Consider the following 21,598-nt stretch of genomic DNA (forward strand, 5'->3'; position numbering starts at 1 on the left):
GAGCCATGAGAACAAGTGCTAAGAGAAACAATGTCGCGAGTTGAGTAAGTTGGCTTATGCTAATGGATTCCATGTTATGTGAAGCGGGGAGATGTATGTCAATATCTAGGTGCAGAAGGTGGTTTTGTTTTGTAAGCGAGAAATTAGGCATTGCTTTTGCCAATTTATAAAAGAGTTCAACGTGTTTGCAAGCTGGTTTTAAGTGTGAATGGAACTGGGTTTTTGATAATATTTTAATGTACAACCAAATAAGGAAAGGCGTGCTAGATCGCGAGAGTTGAATGCGGGGTAGATTCATGACACGTGCAAAAGTAAGTACATATACAGATTGATTTGGAATGGAGCTGAAATACTTGAAGATCATTGGAGGGGATATAATCCAATATGAGGAGCATTTATTGGAGCACGCCAATATTTAATGATCGACATAAAACGAAAAGCTTACGTTAAGTGAGCAATCGGTGCATTAAGTGATCTATCTGAGCACCTTGGTCATCCTGGCGGGGAAGGCTCACAACGTTCTGAAACCTTGACCTAAACCTTGATATAACCAACGCATTCGGCGAAACAGTACTCCGAATTAATGCTAACTTAAGGCTAACTCAAACAAAACTGATTCCTATAGTCCCTTGCCATTGCCAAATGGCAGGGACTAATAAGTATCAATCTAACCTACCATAATTGATTTCTACCAAGTTAATTTAAAAATTATTTATACCACGTTAATTATTTCTTAAAGAAAAAAGCTTTATATGCTGTGTTGTTTTAAACGTTGGATCAGATGGTTCTAAGAATTTAATCGTGTATGAATTGTTTTGAGCCACCGATGGCACTAACGTGGCATTCTACAAAAAGGCATGAGTTTATCTTAATCTCACTGAATCCATGGTAAGTATAAAAAAACCCATGAGTTTATTTTACTCTGAGTTTATGGTAAATATTAAAAGAATTTATAATGATTGTGTCGGGAAAAAAGCAAAATTTCATGTCTTAGACATAATAAAATATAACAGTTTAAGGTAAATATTTATAGAATTCATGAGTTTATTTTAATATTATGGTATGTATTAAAAGAATTCAGTATGTATTAAAAGAATTCATAATGATTAAAAGAACTATGGTGATTGCGTTGGAAAAAAAAGCTTAAAAAACCAAAATATATAACAATTTAAAGCAAGTATTAAAAGAATTCATGAGTTTATTTTAATCTATTTAAGTTTATGGTAAGTTCATAATGATTAAAAGAATCATAGTGATTGTGTTGGAAAAAAGCCAAAAGGTCGTGAAGACACGTAATAAAACATAACAATTTAAAATTTCTTGACATGAATGGAGGGCTTGGCGCGGCGGGGCGGGGGAGCGCTGGACGGGAGTGGGGAGCCGTGGCGCAGAGCAGGGGAGCGCTGGACGAGACGAGTAACACTCATGCAAAAAGTGGCCATGGATCCATAGATGGAGAACAGGGTTGGTTGGCGAAGGCGGAATGGAATTTTTAGTTCTGTTTGTTAATCTTGCAGAGTCAGTTGGCCATGGAGCCATAGATTTGGTTGAACATGGATGAGTTGTGGAGTTTAAATTTTGCTGTTATATTGTTTTTGGTGTTTTTTTTTCTTCACTGAACATGGCCATGTAAATGACTTTGATCTGTGTCAATTTTTTTTTAAGTTTTTTATTTTTCTGTTTTGTTATTTTTTGTTTTTTTGAATGTTTTTTTCCTTTTAAATTTAATAGCCTGGAAATTAAGGCAGATCCAAAGTAGCCCAACTGACCCAAGGCGATGGAAGGTATGTCTGATTTTAATTATTTTATTTTTGGAAACAAATAAAAATGTTATTTCAACTTGGAAAAATGACATTTAACATTGACAAATTATTTTAAATTAAAATGCATGCTATCCTTCAAATTGGAGTTGTCTATAATGTGATTTTTTTGGAGATTTTGGTGACGGAATTCCGCCGAAGAAATTGAGGTTGAATCTTGATTTGTTGCAGTTAAAATGGTTTTTTAACTGTATATTTAGAACCATTTTAACTGCATATTTAGATTTAGCACCCTGAAAAACCCAGGACACTTTCATTGTGCAAAAACTAGCTATCAAACTTGGGATTCCAATAAATTCCTGTGGAATTTCGACCGGAAAAACCCGCCAAAAAACTTTCAAAAAGTCGAGTTATAGACAACTGCCTTCAAATTAGCCATAGGCATATAGGTAGCAGCCGCCTATAGGCTGTTACATGAAGTGGAAGAGAAAAGTATACCTCATGACTGCAGGATTTACAAGTTACGAGGATGCTACTTTGATGGGGTCCTTCAGAAACCAGACAACGCCACTAAGCTTTACCAGAGATTTATGAGAAGATGATACAATGCGGCTTTCCATCCACGCCTACCACATGCTCATGGAATTGTATTTCCTTGATGCAGATTCCACAGATGAAATGGGCGCAGGCTAAGGCAATGGAAGGTATGCCCGGTTATCTTTTCTTTTTATATTTTTCCTTATTTTATATTCGTATGTTAACCTTCAAATTGTTTGCTGAAATACAGGAATATGGCTGCCCGCTGGATGCGGCTGATTATACCTCTCTGACACAGAGAAGTTGGAGGAGGCGTATAGGCTGTTAGAGGACACAGAGAAGTTGGAGACAGTATAGGCTGTTACAGGAGATGGAAGAGAAAGGGATACTCATTGACTGCCGACTTACATTGCTCTCATCAAAGTGATGGGGATCCTCCAGAAACCAGACGAGGCGACTAAGCTTTACGAGAAGATGATCCTAAGGCAGGTTCCAACCCACCATCCACACCTACAACATCTTCATGAAATTGTATTTCCTGGGTGCAGATTTCACAGTTGCTCTGTGGGCGCATGCGAAGACAATGGAAGGTATGCCTGGTTATTTTTGCTTTTTTATATATATTTTTTGCTTTTCTATAATTGTATGTTAACATTTGTTGAAATGCAGGAATATGGCTGCCCGCTAGATGCCGCTGTCTATACCTTTCTAATCACAGGCTATGCTACTTCAGAGAATTTGGATGAGGCGTAGAGGCTGGTACAGGAAATGGAAGAGAAAGGGGTACCTCACGATTGCCGGACTTACTCTCATCAAAGTGACGGGGTTCCTCCAGAAACCAGACGAGGCCACTAAGCTTTGTGAGAAGATAATCCAATATGGCTTCCAACCCACCATCCACAGCTACAACATGCTCATGGAATTGTGTTTCCTGGATGCATATTTCACAGACGCAATGGGGGAAGGCGAAAACGATGGAAGGTATGCCTAGTTATCTTTTGTTTTTATATTTTTTTCTCTTTTGGATTCAATGGGTTGGAAATTAAGGCAGATCCAAAGTATGTCTGGTTTCATTTATCTTTTATATATAAAATATGTGATTATAATGTGATTTGAAGACGATGGAAGGTATGCCTAGTTATTTTTTGTTTTTATATTTTTTTTCCCTTTTAGATTTAATGGGCTGGAAATTAACGCAGATCCGACCAACGAACATAAACCCTAAAAGCACATCTTAGCTAAGGACCAAAAATTGTAAATCCTAAATAGCCCCTCTCAATTTAAAAAACATACATTCCAATTTGTAAACGCTAAATAGTGCCTCTACAACAAATCACATTATATATATCGTCAAGACAAGTGTGTGTGAAATCACATTATATATATCGTCAAGACAAGTGTGTACAAGTGTGTGTGCATATATATATATATATATACCCTTTTGACTCTCCAGAGTCCAAACATACTTTGCCACTTCTATTGTTTCCTCAAAATTTACCACGAGCTAACCCGACACTAGTTGAGATGGTCTATTTAAATATTAGCTGGCATCTTGTCAATATTCCCCTCCGCCCCTCCCCCCAAAAAAAACACTTCAATCTAACTTCCTCTAACAAGAAAATTGTTTATACAATAAATTCTTCCACCAGATTTGCTAAGAAGTCAAAGAGGGTTATTCCACTAGATTCACAAACTAGTCAAAAAGGGAAAGGATTTTCATTTGGACTGAACCTTGTACATTTCTTTAGTGATATTCTAACATTCTTGCTTGTAGTGACAATTTTCTTTTAAGAGCTCATTTGCCTTCTTATTTAGTTCCCTATAAACATGCATAAAGGTGATATGCAAATTTAATTCTCACCTCTTTAATTTTATCCATGATCGAGATCAAGATCAATAATAAGTTTTCCAGATTGTGATCCCTTTTGTCTATTCTGTAATGTTCTTGGATTCCCACAAAATTTCAAGGCTCTACCTTAGATGCAATTTTTTTTTTTTTTTTTTTGTAAACAAGGTAGTACTTTCTATATTTACTTTTTTCAAAATTTACAGTCCCAAGACATCGATTAACCAGCCACTTGCCCGAAGGAAACCAGGTGGCCATCGATTAGCATTGTATCCATTCCAAAACATAAATAAGTTCATCATCAACAACTGTATCTCCCCAGTACCTCTCTCTAGTCTTGAAGACAAAAACATTCAAAAACTGTAAACAAAACTAAAAACCAACTACTCCTCATCTGAGGAGGTGATCTGGAAAGTTGCCTGCTCTTCCGGAGTCATCATCTGTTTGCCTTTGTTCTTCGGCTTTACCCCTGGGCTTGGGAGTTCTCATCCCTGCTGAAACAGTTTCCATTTTAGCTCAGACAGAGTTTGCTCAATGCGACCCAAAGCGAGATTGTTCCTGTAAGTTTGGATCTGGATGGTTGCCAAATCCTTCATTATCTCCCGGTTGACCTGTTCTGGTTCTTTGTTTCGCTCCTGTCGGTTCTCCACTTCTCCTTCCATGTGTTCCTGATGGAGGGTCATAGCTCGGGCGACTATGTGTTTCATGATCCAATAAAGTTGCAGAGTTCTGGTATAGAGAGATTGTCTGCCATTTGTAGTGCCTGGATCATGTATCATTTCTTCCCACTCATGTAGGGGAAGGTTTCTACCTTGAAGATTTTGTCTTAATTCACGTTCCCAGCTCCAAATCTGTTCCTGAATTTCTTGCGTATTTGCTTTCATGTAGGCATCCACAAGTTCCTTTACCTGTTCATCTGTAGATTTTTTGCCTTTTTTCTGGCCCCTACTGCTTGTTTCCGCTTCCTGCTTGACATTCCTTTTGCTTCTCCTGGGTGCCATGTTTTTACTGGGCAGTTTCCTGGTGCTCTGGTTCTTCAAGATTGCTTGCTGGGTTACAGTTGACCCTTCACTATGGTTTAGCCCTATCACAGTATAAACACAATGGTCAGTTTTGTCTATTGGGGGCAAGTACTTGGAGGGGATAGCGCTACTACCCCTCCTCCTAGGTTCTTCTGAGTTGTGTCTAACTCGTAAATACATATCCAAAGCCTCTCTAAAGCTCTCCTGGCCCAAGTTTTCTTTGATGAGGTTTACTTGATTATAATTGGTGTAGATTTGCTGGGCCGCGCGGGCTGCCTTGTAATCCATACCCCTCCCATTTCTCTGAGGTTTTCCTGACCCCCTTCCTGTTTTGGTTTCCACAGCTTCAGGGTCCCCCTCCCATTTTTTTTCCTCAGTTCTCGAGAATCTGTGGAAGGGATCTTCTTCCTCACTCGGGTGTTCCAGGTTCGCCTTACCGAAGGCATAATCTCAGGGTTTGGCATTCCAGGGCCTTCCCATCTGTTGCAGGGGTCAAGGAGTATTGGGACCTTCTTTTCCTGTGAACCCTTCGCATTGCTATTCCAACCATGGAGTCACATGGTTTTCTCCCGACCCAAGCTATCTTAACTTGATAACTGAGTCTGGGGAGATGCAGACTATTCTTATCTATCTGCATGCCTACGTTTTTCTTCATGTAAGAATTTTTATCCAAGTGAAGGGGAGAAGAGTTCACATACCCGTTAGTCTGGAGCCGCTGTTCTCTCTTCTGCAATTGTCTTTGGCTGTCGACGCGTTCTCTCTCGCCACCTTCCTTCTCCCACGTCCACATGCAATATGCATGGACTCCCTTAAACTTTATTCTTTTAACATTCTTCTGTCCTAACCTTACCTCTAGTTGTCTCCATTTTCGACGATCCGTGGCGCGCTTTCCGTCCCACTTTCCTTGGGATGCTGCCCAAATGTCTTGTCCTCCGTGCTTCATTTATGACTACCTTCTCCCGGCTGCTCTTGCCGTCCCTGTGCTGACTCCGCATTGCCATCTGGCTTTCCTCTGCTGTCTCTTCTCAATCCTGTTGTCCTATTCTCCCTGTGCCCACCTCCTTCCATTTCTGCTCCCATGCTTCTCAGGATTATCCTTTCTCTTTCCTCCTCCGTCATCCCTGTCCTTTCCGTCCTTTCCTCCGGTCTATTCTATTCCATGGATGATCTTTGCTGATCTGCCTGCATATGCTTTCGTCTTTCTTCCCTCCTCTCAACGTCATTCGGGTTCTCTAGTTGCCTCTGATCTGCCTCGATGGCCTGTTCTATTTGTTTCATTTCCTCATTCCTGTTGAGCTTTGCTTCTCCCATATCTAATTGGCACTCTCTGTTTCGGCATCCCCAATTCGCAAGGAGATCTGCCGGGGCGTTTCCTTTCCTCTTCACATGGGACGCGATAATGTATGCCAGTCGTTGAAGTTGCTTTTCGACTTTTGAAATTACCCACACCATCCGCCAGCTTTTGCTTAGTTTTTCTGCATTTGTTCCTTGTTGTAGTTGTTTTATAGTGTCAATGACTAGCTTAGAATCCCCTTCTCTTCTCGTATCGCTATCTCCAGTCCTCTATTTAATGCATGGTATTTTGCTTCATTGTTGGTAGCAGTGCCGCAGTCCATTGCATATACCCTTTTGATCCTTCCTTCTTCATCTCTGAATATCCCTCCTATCCCTGCCTCCCCTGGGTTGCCTTTGGCTGCCCTGTCAAAGTTTAGTTTTGTGAATCCTTGGGGGGGGTTCTTATAACTTTCTTCCGCTCTTACCTGTTCTGCATCTTGTATCTTCCTTGTGCTGCTTATATTTCTTACTTGAATTTCCAGTCGGTTCATGATGCTAGTTTCCATGCCTTCTGTCTTCCAATCTTCCTCTGTCCAATTTCCCAGAATTATTGTTTCCCTTATATTCTCCATAATTTGGTTCTAGATTTCCTCTATGTCGTTTTTATCTGTTCTGAATATTACCCTGTTTCGGGCTTTCCATAGATTCCACAGGAAGAATCCAATTGACAAGTTCCAGGCATGGTTAAGGATTACATTTCGGTACGGTTTGCTACTCCATGTTTCAATTGTTGTTTTAATGCTTTCTAACTTTCTTTCTGTAATCCCAAAGATTTGTTGGTGCTTTTGCCATAGGATGTTACTTACATTACAGGAATTAGCAACATGTTCCATAGTTTCCTCTTGCCGTTGGCATAGTGCGCAACGTGAGCGTCCATGCGTTCCTTTCCGTCTTAGCTGATCCCAAGTTAGGGCTCTCCCATGTAGCATTGTCCAGGTAAAAAACGTCACTTTTGGCCAGGTTTTTAATTGCCAGAGTCTTTTCCATTTTTCCATGTTTGCATTGCCCGCTTCTTTTGTTTTCAGGTGGTATCCTTCTGATATTGTAAACATGCCTTTAATTCGTTTGCCCCATCTTATTATGTCTGGTCCTTCTTTGATAGCTATTTTCCTAGTTTCCAGTTCTTTGTGATATGTATTCCATTGCTCAGTTTCTCGGGCTTCAGGCCAATCACTTTTCCTCTTCCATTGTCTCCAGTAGCTGTTTTGGTTCCCTACCCAGTAGTTCCTTACTGCGTCCTCCACTATTTGGGTTGTGTACTGTTGTACTTCCTGTAGCTGAGGAACTTGACTCAGGATACCTCTCTGTTGCCACCCTTCCTGCCAAAAGTTTGCTTTATTTCCTTCCCGAATTTCCTAGAAACTGTTGTCTCTTATCAGAGCTCTGTTCATATTAGCTAGGTTCCAAATAGCTGAGCCTTTTTTTTCTATCAGTGTTCAGAGTTTACCTTCCGGGGTCCGTGCTATTTCATATTTTTGTTCCCACAGTTGTTTCCAGAGGTCATTCCCTCCTTGAATCCATCTCCACCATAATTTCGCCCCCATGACTTGGTTCAGAATGTTTGGGTCTCTAAGTCCCAGACCTCCTTCTTGAACCGACTTGCTTAACCATGTCCATGAAAGCAACGCCCATTTTTTTGTTTTGTTTGCCCCCTGCCATAGAAATTTTTTAAAAATTTGCACCATTTTCTGACATATGGTCTTCGGGATTGCTTGACTTGCCATTTGGTAGATTGGCATAGCTTGGAGGACTGATTTTAGGAGTATGAGGCGGCTCGGTGTGTTGAGCATTCTAAATGTCCAATTTTCCATCCTTTTTTGAATTTTCCTTATCAGTCCTTGCCAATTCGCTACTCTATTCTGCTGATCACTCAGTTGAATTCCTAAATATTTTGTAGGGAATTTCCCAATTTGGAACCCCAAAGTTCTTGCCAGAAAGGCTTGACTCATTCTTGGTGTGTTGAAGAAGAAGATTTCAGTTTTCTCTTTATTCACCTCCGTTCCTGAAGCTTTATTGAATTCTGTTAGGATCTCCCTGAGTTTTTTAGCTTCCTTAAGGGTTGCTTGGCTGTACATCATCACATCATCCACAAATTGTTGGTGTGTGATAGTTAAGTCCTCTCCCCATAGGCTGAGCCCTTTGAATTCTCCTCTTCTTACTTTGTCGTTGATTAAGTGACCTAGGCCATCTGCTGCTAGGATGAACAAGAACGGAGATAGAGGGTCTCCCTGTCTTAGGCCACGGGTGGGCTTGAAAGTTTCCGTTGGGGTTCCATTTAGAAGGATTGACATACTAGGAGTGGATATCATGGACAAAATCCATGCAATCCATCTTTCATCAAATCCATAGGCTTGCAGAACTTCTTGTAGATATTGCCAACTGAGTTTATCATATGCCTTTGCTAAGTCAAGTTTGATCATCATTCCTTTATTTCCAGTTTTCTTTAGGGAGTGGATCACCTCTTGTGCGACTACAATCCCATCCACTATCTGACGACCTTTCACAAAGCCTGTTTGTTCTTTTGCTATCAATTCTGGGAGCAAAGGTTGTAATCTTTTTACCATTATGGTAGCCATGATTTTATAGATTACGTTGCATAGAGCTATAGGTCTAAAGTTATGGGGTTCTTCTGCTTGGTCTACTTTTGGAATTAAGGCCAAGAAGGTAGCATTCCATGCTGGGTGCATTCGTTTGTGACTTCTTGATTCTTCTACTGCATTAACAAGATCTTTTTTCATGAACCTCCATGTTGCTTGAAAGAACTCCACTGTGAAACCATCCGGCCCAGGGGCTTTGTTTTTCGCCATTGTCTTAATTACTTCCTCAACTTCCTTTTCTGTAATCACTCGAAGCAGCACAAGGTTCTGGTCCCTACTTACTTTTTTGGGAATGACTTGTTTTATCTTGGCTATCTCTTCATTTCGGTTGCTTTGCGGCTCTGTCAATATGCCCTTGAAATGTTGGATTAGTAGGTTTTCCATTTCCTCTTTTTGAATAACTCTGTTGCCTTGTTTATTTTTTAGGGAGAAGATTCGGCTGTGCTGCCTGTGTTGCAGTATTGCTCGATGGAAAGCCTTAGATGCAATTTTCAGCAGCAACCAAGAACCTAAAATTTATACTCTCTCAAATATATAACCAATTTGTTACTTTCCTCCTATCCCACAAGACACCAAGAATTCCTTGACATGCTACATCAAAGTATCCCATGCCTTTGATTTGTCGATATTAGGATTTCTTTAAATTTTGGAATGTCATAATTTATCATCAACCATAGGGCCCACACAACTATTTAACACAAAAATTTATGTTTTGCTACTACTTTCTCCTTATACCATACCTCAAAACAATTAGATACACTCTCCCCTTTCCATTTTCCTTTCCTAGATACACTGCCAATTTTTTCTTCTTCTTTGTTCTCTTTCATCTTAAACTCATAGCATCGTTTTGTTTTATGATATCTTGCATGGTTCTTTTCATCCTTGGTTCCACATGGAGTTAGAGTTTGTTGCATTTGCTATGCTCTAATTTTGAAGTGTAGTTTTTAAAGATAATGATAGCTTATAATTGCCTTTACAGCATATATGGACCTCCCTAATTCTTGGTCTATTTCATTTCCCAACCTATTAGGCCAACGATTGTCCTAGGAATGGATAATATTTCACTAATGCCTTGGATGGTTCCTCCCCAATTTTTAGTCTATCTCTTCCCTCAACCTTTTGCACCAACCATTTTCCTTTGAATGGATAAAGATTTCACTAATGCCTTTTAGATAAGTGAGGCCCCTCCAAAAGCCTTCACTCTCTTTTTGGTTTTGCAAACTTTTTCCATGCAAACAATGATATTCCTTCCCTTTTTATTTTTCCTTCCACAAGGAAGCCGAAGTACTTTTTTCTAACATTCCTTTTGGTATGTAAGTTAAAGAATGTTAATAAATAGGTATCCCCTCCAAAACTAGTTTGACAAAATTTAGCTTGCATCCCTTGGATAACCATCGGTAGCATAACTTAGTCATACATCTAGTTCCAATCCTTGAATTTGTAGTTAGTAGGCTTTAGGCAAAGCCTTGAAGAGCAATAAAGATTTATGAACATACATCCTTGTGGCCTTATTGTATAACTCAAGGATCTCTTTATCCTTTTCTACTTCCCTAACTATTCCCAGGCCAAATAAAACCACATCATCTACAAATAGTAAATGGGATAAGGAAAATAATTTCTCATTTTAATACCCTTTTTAGTACCTTCCCTTTTAGATGCATTTACCATTCTATTCGAACATAGTGTGGAAATTTCCAATGCAAAATAACTGAATGCAAAACATAAATTTCACCAGTTTTGATTAGAGGTTTCTGTGATCTTAATCTTGTGAATTTTCAGCCTTAGGGTTGTTATGATATGTTGAACAAAACAACAATGGAAAGTGAGGAATATTTCAATCTTCAACTAGCCAATATTCTAGGAAATCCAAAGAGAGGAATTTGTTTTTCTTTGTGAAAATACTCATCCAAATGAAGCTCATTAGGCACTTGCGCTCATTCCAAAAAATGGTATCTAGGGTAAGTTAGGTTTTGCATAAGCTCAAGGCTTTGTCAACAAAGGGGAGCCTTCTCATGCTGTCTAATGACACATCTAAAGAAGAAAAATCCCAAATCTCCCCTCATGTGGACATGTGGACCAAAATATCTTTCAAAGGTCACCCTAGCTCCAAATTTCTTCTCCAAATGTTGAAATTGTGTAGCCTTGGGTTCTAGGCTTGTGAGGAGAAAACCCACAAAAAGAAGAGTTTGTGGACAAGGCACCCAAAGTTTGGAGTTTTGGACCCAATGGAGTGAGTTTGAAACCCAAGAAAACGAATATTATAAATTTAATTCTATTTTGACTCAAGTAGGCTCATGTCGGCCAACAAGGCCAAGGGACACACCTCTTGGGATTTCACACCCCTTGAATAAGTATATATAGAAGCCAAAGGAAAGGCTAAACCATAAGATGAGAAGTAACTTCACTTGTGTGTGGAAGAGGAGCAAGGAGCCACAACTTGCAAGTAAAGACGACTGAGTTTTTGTGGTTTGAAAGGAGGATCGAGGCATCTATTTGGTGTAGCCTAACTGCAAACAACTGCAAAAGGGTAGCAGACAACCACATCATGGTCGTAGGAGGGCCGCGGGAGGGTTGCATGCTTGTTTCAGGCTGGTTGAGTGGAAACAGAGTAGGCCAAGGTCTGTTAAGGTTTGTGGCAACAAGATAAAGGATGTTTGAAGGCTCTTAGGTGCCCAAGAGAGTAGGCAACAAGGTTTGAGTGTTGCTACAATGAGGGAAAAGGTGTTGGATCCATGTGTTGGGTTTAAGGGAGGCAGACCTAGTGCCAAAAGAAGACTATTGGTGGTTGTTGCAAGCAAGGAAAACCAATAGCAAGGTAAAGAAGCTCACCTCAACGGACAACAGGTAAGCAAATTGATTTGTGAAGCAAAGGACTATCTTCATATTTTTTTGTTGGGGTAGATGAAAGCCTAAGGGACTTGGCCTCAACCCTAGGTTATTGGTCATAGGATTGACCTGTATTTTGACATTGTATTGGGGATTCTAAAGGGCCATGACCCTTGGTACGAGATCCCTAATGTTTTCTTATTGAAGGATTAATAAGGAACAAGTTTTGGGCCATAAGTACTTGTGTACTAAATCGATCTCATTGCTATTATCTTTTCGTTGTGCAAGTCTTTTTGAAGTTAGGCATTGCTAGTGTGTTTATGTTCCTAGCTATAAGACATAGACCAGACCTTGGGTGCATGGAATTCTAGCATGGTATCATAACTACTTTGAAGGGTGGTTGGATTAGAGTGTGCACATGGATCAACTCTAAGAGGGAGTTGAGTCGACTTGTTGTTGAAGGAAAGACAACATGTCAAAAATGATTCTTGGCTTGAGGTATGAGGATCGGTTACATGGACTGTCCAACTAAAGTCTGTGGAAGGAAAGAATCAAGCTAGTATTGTTGGTGAATGATCTATTGGAGTTTGCCGACACGAAGATCATGTTGCCAACTGATGTGGTTGAGTTGGCTAGGCATAACAAGTCGGATGCAAATGCCAAGTTAATCATACTTGATGGAGTCAAGGATCACTTGATACCTCATCTCACCGAGAAGAACACTGCATGGGATATGTGGGAGGCTCTGAAAGCTTTGTTTCAAAACAAGAACGAGAATCAGAAGATGGTATTGAGAGAGAAGCTTAGGGACATCAAGATGACAGGTGGAGAGAATGTGACTTCGTATCTTACAAGGGTTCAACAAGTTTGTGACGAGCTTAGTGCCATTGGTGATGATGTTCCAAAACTTGAGTTAGTGAGGATTGCCTTGAAGGGCTTCTTAGAGTAGTGGAAGCCATTCATCAAAGGAATAGTCTCACGGGAGAATCTACCAGATTGGAACAAGTTATGGGATGATTTCATCTAAGAGGAACTTTGGGACAAAGATCTTCATAAGAATATTAATGATGAGAATCTTGCTCTTGTTAGTAAGTTGAAGAAGGGCAAATGGAAGTTCAACAATGGCAACAAGAAGAAAGACTTGAGCAAAGTGAAATGTTTTGCATGTGGCAAGTTTGCTCATTATGTGAGTAAGTGTCCACATAGGAAGAAAGGAGACAATGAGAAGAAGTAGGAGATGGCAATGGCTGCTCTAGCTACAATCGAACAGGATGATTTCTCGAAAAGGTTCAATGAGGAGTTTTCTCTGATCTCTCATTTCTCAGGGAGCACCATTCGTGAGGGTGCTTGGTTCATAGATAGCGGAGCGTCGAAGCATATGACAAGATTGTGAGAAGTATTTCATAGCCTGATCGAATGGGACTCTGATATACACGTGAAGATTGGTGATAAGAGTCAGAAGGAAAGCAAAGGAATAGGAACTGTACCATTCAGGATAGAGTTAGGAGGGTTGCTGTGAGTCTAGGATGTACTAAGGGTACCGAAGGTCAGGTGTAGCTCCAACCTGTACTTCACCAAGCACCAACTTGGTCAACTTGAGGATTCCAATCCTCTAGGGATCCAACCCTCTATTCTGGCTTAGGCTCCAACATGGTGTTCGTGAGGACTCCAATTCTCTAGGGCTCCAACCCTTTGCTTCAATTCTTCAAGATAGGTCAATGGTTTTTATCAAGGCTCCCAATATCTTCTGCAAGAAGCCCTGACAATGCCTTCAACAATTCCCTCAATTAATCTTCAAAACACTTTTGTTCATCAATGACAACTTTAGTAAGTGTCACGAATACTCTTCATGATACCCAATCAATCTTCTTCGAAGTTAATCCATGAGGGCTTTCAATCATGCTTCACAATTGCTCATCAATGACAACTTTAGTAAGTGTCACGAATACTCTTCATGATACCCAATCAATCTTCTCCGAAGTTAATCCATGAGGGCTTTCAATCATGCTTCACGATTGCCAAGAATGCGTTCAAGAACTTGCTTCTACACATGTCTCCAATAGGTAATAAAAGCTTCTGTATGGCTCTCCAAGGTGTGCTCCAACAATCCTTTAGTATGTCTTCACTAAAATTCTTCAAAATACTCTCCAAGATCTCCAAGGTTCCAAAGCTCCAAAAATAGACTTGAAAGTTGCTGAAGAAACTTTCAAAGGTCTAGTTGCTTGCTTCAATAAATCCTCGATAATGGTGTCTCCATAATGAATCAAGGATGCCTTCAATTATCCCTCAACAAGTCTCCTAAGGTTGCTCCAACACGGGTTTTAGATACAATCCTAGGTTTTCAATAAGTCTCAACAAGCCTTCAAACTATGCTTGGTTCTACAAGGCTTCAACAATGCTTCAAGGTGTCTTACTAGTGTTTATGACACTGTTCCATCATCCAAGTTCTGCACTTAATACTGTTTCTTCAAGAAAGACTTTGTTGTAGACTAATAACAAAGATCTAAATCAAATTTAATTTGTAATAACACTGTCTCCAAAGAAGATCTGTAAAGAGAATCTCAATGTTGTGACTTCAAGAAGGTGTCACTATAGATCCAAATTTGTTTTCAAACGTGGCACCACAGATCCAAGAAATGCCATGATAGATTTGATTTGCCTGTCTTTTGATGAATGGCCACAAGTCTGAAGTGTTTCCTCAAATCTGAGTTGCCTGTCTTTTGATGAATGTGCACAAGTCCGAGTTAGTTGTCTCCATAGGTCACAAGTGTGTGTATTCCACTTGTTAGGGCACCAAACAGACTTGTTCAACCCTCCAATTCTACTTCAACAGTCTGCTAGATGTCTGCGACCTTCCCTTCTTAATCTCATGCTCCCACACGCTGGTGCCTAGGCTAATTTCTAGCCCTGAAATGGGCCTCACGACACCGTTCTATGGCACTGAACAAGGCTTAGGCCTTCTGCAATTAGCCAAACAAACTTCGACCTCTAAATGACTGTCAAACCATGTACAAATAACCGAGAATTGCCTTTAACTCATGTGGCCTGCCTCTGCTCCTGCTCAGCTAAGTTGCAAGAAACGTTGGAGAAGGGTCCGTTTCCGGCCGGAAACGAAACGGAAATGAGGAAACTCGTACCATAAGGCCTGGAAACTCGTTTCTGTTCGTACTGGTCCGTTTCTCGAGGAGGAAACGTGGCTAGTACAGCCAGAAACACGTTTCCAGGCCGTATGGTGGAGTTTCCTCTTCTAACTTGACTTTTTCTTGTATTTTATTTTTATTTTTTTGCTTCTAATTTTTTATTGGGCGACTAAAATATCTCCAGGATGCTTCTAGATGCCTCTCAAGTTATAAAAAAGAGGATTTTTTGAGTGAGACAACCTAATGTTCAAGCCTATGGCCCTAGTGTTGATATGCATTTCATGGTAATGTTAAATTCTTAAAGTAAAAGTGACATTTTTAACAATACCATGAAATGACTTAGGATGTTTGAGAGTGGTTTCGCCCTGATTGGATTTCATATGGGGAAAGTAGAATTTTAGATCTCACTCAAAATCTAGCAGACTATTTGTTTTTCAGGGTTTCAGGATTGGGGGGATTGCAATGTTTCGATTGGATTTTCTCATGTACTAGGGTATGGAACTTGTATTTAATCAAGAGAACCAAGCCCTCTATGCAGGGGAGACTCCCAATAATCAAGAGCACATAGGGTACTAGGGTATGGAACTTGTATTTAATCAAGAGCACTAAGGTCGTTCGACTATGTAGGAGGAGACTCCCAATCAAGCACGAGACAAGAAATTAGAAATTTCTTGTGGCTGATTTTGGATATTGCTATTTTCATTATGTGATCATTCATGAGTAAATGTGATGTAAATTTAGAGAATTATAGTTTATGCATTGACAATTGACAATTTAATCATAATGTAATAAATTAGAATGTATCATATATGCTTTATGATTGCACATATTTCTTAAATGTCCTAATATATATATATATATATATATATATATATATATCTATATATATATATATATATATATCTATATATTGCGTTTCCCCGTTTCCAAAATTTGGGGGGCTCACGTTTCGTACCCGTGCCCGTTTTGGAAACTCGTACCTGTTTCCCTGTTTCGTGCAACTTAGCTCCTCAAACTTGCCAAAGTCACAAAAAGATCCACAAATTATCCTCAAACTTACTCGGCCTTGTCTTTCTTGAGTTGCCACTGCCTCTGATGATGTATTTAATGCAATGATGCACTTTGGATATATATTGCGTTTCCCCGTTTCCAAAATTTGGGGGGCTCACGTTTCGTACCCGTGCCCGTTTTGGAAACTCGTACCTGTTTCCCTGTTTCGTGCAACTTAGCTCCTCAAACTTGCCAAAGTCACAAAAAGATCCACAAATTATCCTCAAACTTACTCGGCCTTGTCTTTCTTGAGTTGCCACTGCCTCTGATGATGTATTTAATGCAATGATGCACTTTGGACATGCTCTGCTCTTCACTTTCTTTTTATCTCTGTCTTTTCTATGCGATGCTATAGGTTTGAGTTTGCTTTTAGTTCCTTTTTGTGTATGCTCTCTGAATCACACTCCACCAAATTAGAGTTTAAACATATATTTATACTAATTTGATTTTGTTTGAATAGTCATGTCCCTTGGGATGGAGGGCTGACCTGAACTTTGTAGGTTGACTTGTGTATTAGACTATGTTTTTTATTATATTTAAGGAGAAACCGACCTGTGCATATATCATAAGGCTACTACAAGTGGTGAGCGCTTAAGGCATCTTTAGTTAGGGCTTAAGGCATCTTTGTTCATTAGGATTTGCATTCACTTATCATGCTTTATTCATCATTCATTATTGCGCCTTGCCATCATAGGATATCTTAGGGGCTTAGGATTTCCAAACACTTTAAGGCTTCATGATTTTTCATTTAGGACAAAAATGCACTTAGGTCATCATCCATACATCAAAGACTTTATTCGTTTTAGGGTATGCTTCAACTAGGTTATGCCTCAACTTGGGTATGCATCAAAGGTTTGTCATGTGTATTTAGTAAGGCTAGGACTTCATATAAACAACTAGGGTTTAACATTATGACTTAGAGATTCAAACAATTTAGGGTTAGGGTTTTGCAAGCTAGGGTATAAACAACTACAATTTACAATAATTTAGGGCTAGCATTTCTAAGGCATACAGTTTAGGGTTTCATCATCTTCAACAAGGGTTGGGGTTTCATCTTCTTCAACAAGAGTTTCATCCACTATTAGCATTTAGCAAATATATCTAGGGTTGGGCAATGAGGATAGGGTTTCATCATATGGCTTCATTAATGCATTTGGTACCCAAAGTTGTCATCTTCAACGATGGTGGGGTTTCCTCCTTGGCACCTAAGGTTTGCAATCAACACCTAGGGTTTCATCTAGGGCATGCTTCAACAATGCACTTAGGATGCCATTTTATTGGCATCAATGACAACTTTATCCATCATAGGGTGCATGGAATTCTAACAACAAAGGGGTAGGGGGGTTTCCAAAGTGGACACACAAACCCCATTTGTCAAACAATCAACTTCTCATGACCTTAAAGCACATATATAGCGGCTTAAACATGCCATATCTAAACTCCAAGGTGGACATTTTTGTTCTCCACAAATTAGCAAGTGGATTCTTCAAACATCATCCAAGGTGGACATTTTCGTTCTCCACAAATTAGCAAGTGGATTCTTCAAACATCATCCAAAGTGGACAAGTGATTTTCTAATCTTCTTTGCGTGCAGACATGTAGGCTGGCCTAATCTATTTGGGGATAGAATAAGCTCTCCAATTTTCTCATATCTAATTAAAATTTAATCATATTGGAGTTGGCCCTAGGTCATATAGGGCGGCCAAAGATCTACTCGCACTTCAATCTTGCATTTTAAATTCTTGACTGATTTTAACTTCTTTCTTGACTTGTTGATGGCAAGCTTCTATGCTGCATCATCTATTCCATTTTTATTTTAATTATTCCAAAAAGGTATTTTGAGGACTCCTACAGTTCCCCTAGACATTGATGTGTAATATCTAGCTTCAACTTGGAGAGAAGTGTCATTCTTGGAGGCACTTGAGAACCTTAGAATCTCATCATCCAAGAACAAAATCCGCATGCAATAAATATGTCCTTGTGTGATCAGCTTTGAGATTAAGGTTTTTGTCATTGTGTTTGTATAAAACTGACCTTCTTCCCTAAGATTTGTGTTAAAATTGGACAACTAGGTCCAAACTCCATGTTCTGATGCTCAGATTAAGAGGCTAATATTTTTGTTGGATTCCTCTTTCTGAGAGGTGTAAAATCCATATAAAAATAGTCTTAATCTGATGAGCAGAACTTATATTTTGAATTTATTATTCTTAATAAATTATATGTGCAAGGTCAGCCAGTTTTGTAATGTAGGCTCACATGCCCAACAGATGTGTCACACACCCTCATTGATGGATATATATACAGGAAAAGTTGGAGAGAATTTGAACACAACACAACTCACATCTTCCTCTCATCTACTGGTTGGAGGGTTGTTGTGACACATGCTGGGCTGGCTGACCAAAGGAGACTTTGCTGGTTGAAGCATCCTGTTGACCGCCGAAACGAACACATACATTTTTCTTGTTTCTGATTTGTCTTCTGTAAGATCTGCTTATATGTTCTATCTGCATTTTGCTTATCTACTTGTATGATTGCTGTGAGAAAAGTGAAATTGCTCTTAGCATAGAACATCTACAAAACTTTACATGGTATCAGAGCTGAGGTGAAGACAAACTCACTTCAAGTGATCTCCTCTCCACGTCTTGGGTTTTTGGAGAAGGAGATTCACACTAGATTACGCCGGCCTAGTATGATGCCCTAACGGAGAACGCAGTCATGAATTAATACGCTGTTCTAAGCAGCCCTAAACGCAGTTAATGGATGCCTTTATATAGAGGACCATATACGCTATTCATAACCCTAAGCTAATGCGCTGCAATGAAGACTTCTACACATAGTCAACGTGATGCCATATACGCTGTTCATTATACACGGTTCACACATGATGAGGAACGCAAAGTCTGACATAGTATACACATGCAGTCATAGCATTAACACGCTGTTATGTAGCCACAGAGAGATTGATATAGTATACGTATGTATACATCACACAGTCATTGCACTAACATGTACGCTGTTATAGTATACGAAATATTAACGAATGGAAGCCGCAGTAATAACATGAAGCACACAGGTTCATATTAATGTCCTGAGGTGCAGTCACAGTGAACGCATGGGACGCAGTCATCTTCATGATCAAAGGTAAACGCAATTATGGTTATATATATGCTGGACTTGAAGCTGTTCATGGTTATATATAGATACGCCGGTCAAGAAAACACATACGCAATCAAGAGTGCCAAGTCATCAAGCCGAATTGATGAAGAGGTAAGCCGTTGTACATCGTAGCCATCGTAATACACTGTTCATGGTTATACGCAGTCTAGGGTTACGCAGGGCATAAGATTAATACGCAGGTCCTCTATCTAGCCGCAGTAAGCATCAGGCTTATGAAGAAATATAAACACAGTCAATGGGTCAATAAAACGTAGTCAACGAGACCTGTTCACGCAACAGAACTTCGCATTCCTCTCTGCCATTCTACGTGAACTTGGGATACATATATACGCTATACAGGTGCAGTTATGATCTCGACTGTATGGAGCAGTAATGACTTCGATGAGGACGCAGCAGTGAGGCAAGTTCTGGGCTAAATACATTCTCAAATTGCAGGTGAAAATCTCGGATAGATGGACCAGAGAAGATCTCAGACGAGGATGCAGTTTTGGCATGAAGTCTGGGCTAATCATATTCACGGCCTAATAGAAATCACAGTGATCCTGAAGATACTGTCTCAGTCTCGGCATATAATCTCGTTGAAGAGAATTTCAATGATGACTGTGTCTACTGCAATCTCAGCAGTGACAATCAAATCAAGAGCTGCAGTCTCGGTATACTCAAAGGGAGCAGTGATGGATTTACTCTCTCAGATCAACGAAGGTCATGTTGAATATTATCTCTATTTCATATATATTACTGTCTCAGCATAACCAGATTAATGAAGTAAGTTTCGGTGATGACATTGATTCTCGACATCCCTGAAAAAGGAGATATACCATATCAATAGTCTCCATTGTATTCAGATCTAGTGATCTCGACATGAATATGATCTCAGAAGCAGTCACAATGACAAGGATCTCAAGAAGTAATAACATGATTATTACAGTTTAAGTATAATGAAAGAAGCAGTACAGCGAAGTGTTGTCGTGGTCTTTATGGTGCAGAGATCCTAAGGGCAACCATAGCGTAACAATGATACACTAAATGATATTGCGACAACAATGAAGTTCTTGGTGATGCAATGATGTTAGAGGAGCAGCAAGATGGTGATCTCAGCAGTTCTCAAGAAAGAGACTCATAATCCACAGCTTCAGAAGGCCTGAATCCGCAGTCTGTTGACCCTATACGCATTCACAGTATAAGGAGGTCTGAAAGGACAGTGTTTCGATTGCTATAGATAAAAGAAGCATGGTGACAGCACATTGATAAGGGCTGTTCCTTAGGACTGTTTCAAGGTTGATAAGTCACTGTCATCAGATCAGCATATGTTATTAGTTGTTGACTGTTTGAGGATCATAGGCCTATCTTGCTGCTGGGCTAGGCCGCAGGCCATAGCGAGCAGCATAGGTTGTTCTATCAGTATTGGACTGCGTGGCCTACTACAGACTTGAAGGCCTTCATTATTGATGAGAAGGATAACTGCTGAAGCAGTGTCAGTTAGTACAGCAAGAAGATCACAGTGTTCTGGAAATTATATTGAGTCAAGGTTTGACTATGTTTGACTCAGTTTGATGAGCTTCCTATTGATGCCACCTGGATGGAAGATTCTGTCTAGTTTGACCAGCATTAGCTTCTCTGGTCAAGGGTTTTCTACTGCTGTCATAAATATCAGATTTATGTATTTGTACTATCTCTATCTCTGCTGAACTTTGAAGATAAAAGAAGATTTGATCAAAGGGTTTCCCCACACATTGTGGGGTTTGTCCCTGGCTTGCGCCATATGAGTCAAATGAGTTCAAAGACTTTTGCAGAGAAGCTGGCATTAAGAGGGAGACTACCACTGCATATACTCCTGAGCAGAATGGTGTTGCTGAACGCAAGAATAGGACTATTGTGGAAGCTGCCCGTGCCATGATATGTGACCAGGGTCTTCCAAAGTTTCTGTAGGGAGAAGCTGCAAATACTGCTGTGTACATTCAAAACCGATGCCCTCATTCCGCTTTGGACTCCAAAACTCCCGAAGAGGTTTTCTCTGGTAAGAAACCTGATGTCTCACATTTTAGAATTTTTGGATGTCCTGTCTATTTTCATGTGCCGGAAGAAAAGAGAAGCAAGCTGGATGCTACTGGGAAGAAAGGAATGTTTGTGGGCTACAGTGAGACTTCTAAGGCATATAGAGTCTATGTACCTGGTCAAAGGGAAGTAGAGATAAGCCATGATGTCACTTTTGACGAAGATGCTTCCCTGAAGAAAGTAGTAGATCTTCCTAGATCTGAAGAAAACCATGAAGAAAGACCTGGAAATCTGGAAGAACCCCAGGATGAGA

The 21,598-nt window shown here is 39.9% G+C and overlaps 1 protein-coding gene and 1 long non-coding RNA gene across 2 annotated transcripts; both read left to right on the forward strand.

The window, feature by feature from the left end:
- Window positions 1–2,174: 2,174 nt before the first annotated feature.
- Window positions 2,175–3,254, forward strand: LOC149253050 (uncharacterized). Its single transcript, XR_016266110.1, has 3 exons — window positions 2,175–2,464; window positions 2,548–2,887; window positions 2,967–3,254. It is a non-coding gene; the product is annotated as an uncharacterized LOC149253050 (long non-coding RNA).
- A 9,273-nt stretch (window positions 3,255–12,527) lies between these two features.
- Window positions 12,528–12,872, forward strand: LOC149253051 (uncharacterized). Its single transcript, XM_089454351.1, has one exon. The coding sequence runs from the start codon at window positions 12,528–12,530 to the stop codon at window positions 12,870–12,872; it is 345 nt and encodes a 114-aa protein (XP_089310477.1).
- The last annotated feature ends 8,726 nt before the right edge of the window (window positions 12,873–21,598 follow it).

Source organism: Pinus tabuliformis, chromosome 7 (assembly GCF_031772625.1).
Source record: "Pinus tabuliformis cultivar Carrire ecotype Pingquan chromosome 7, CPIR1, whole genome shotgun sequence".
Lineage (NCBI taxonomy): Eukaryota > Viridiplantae > Streptophyta > Pinopsida > Pinales > Pinaceae > Pinus > Pinus tabuliformis.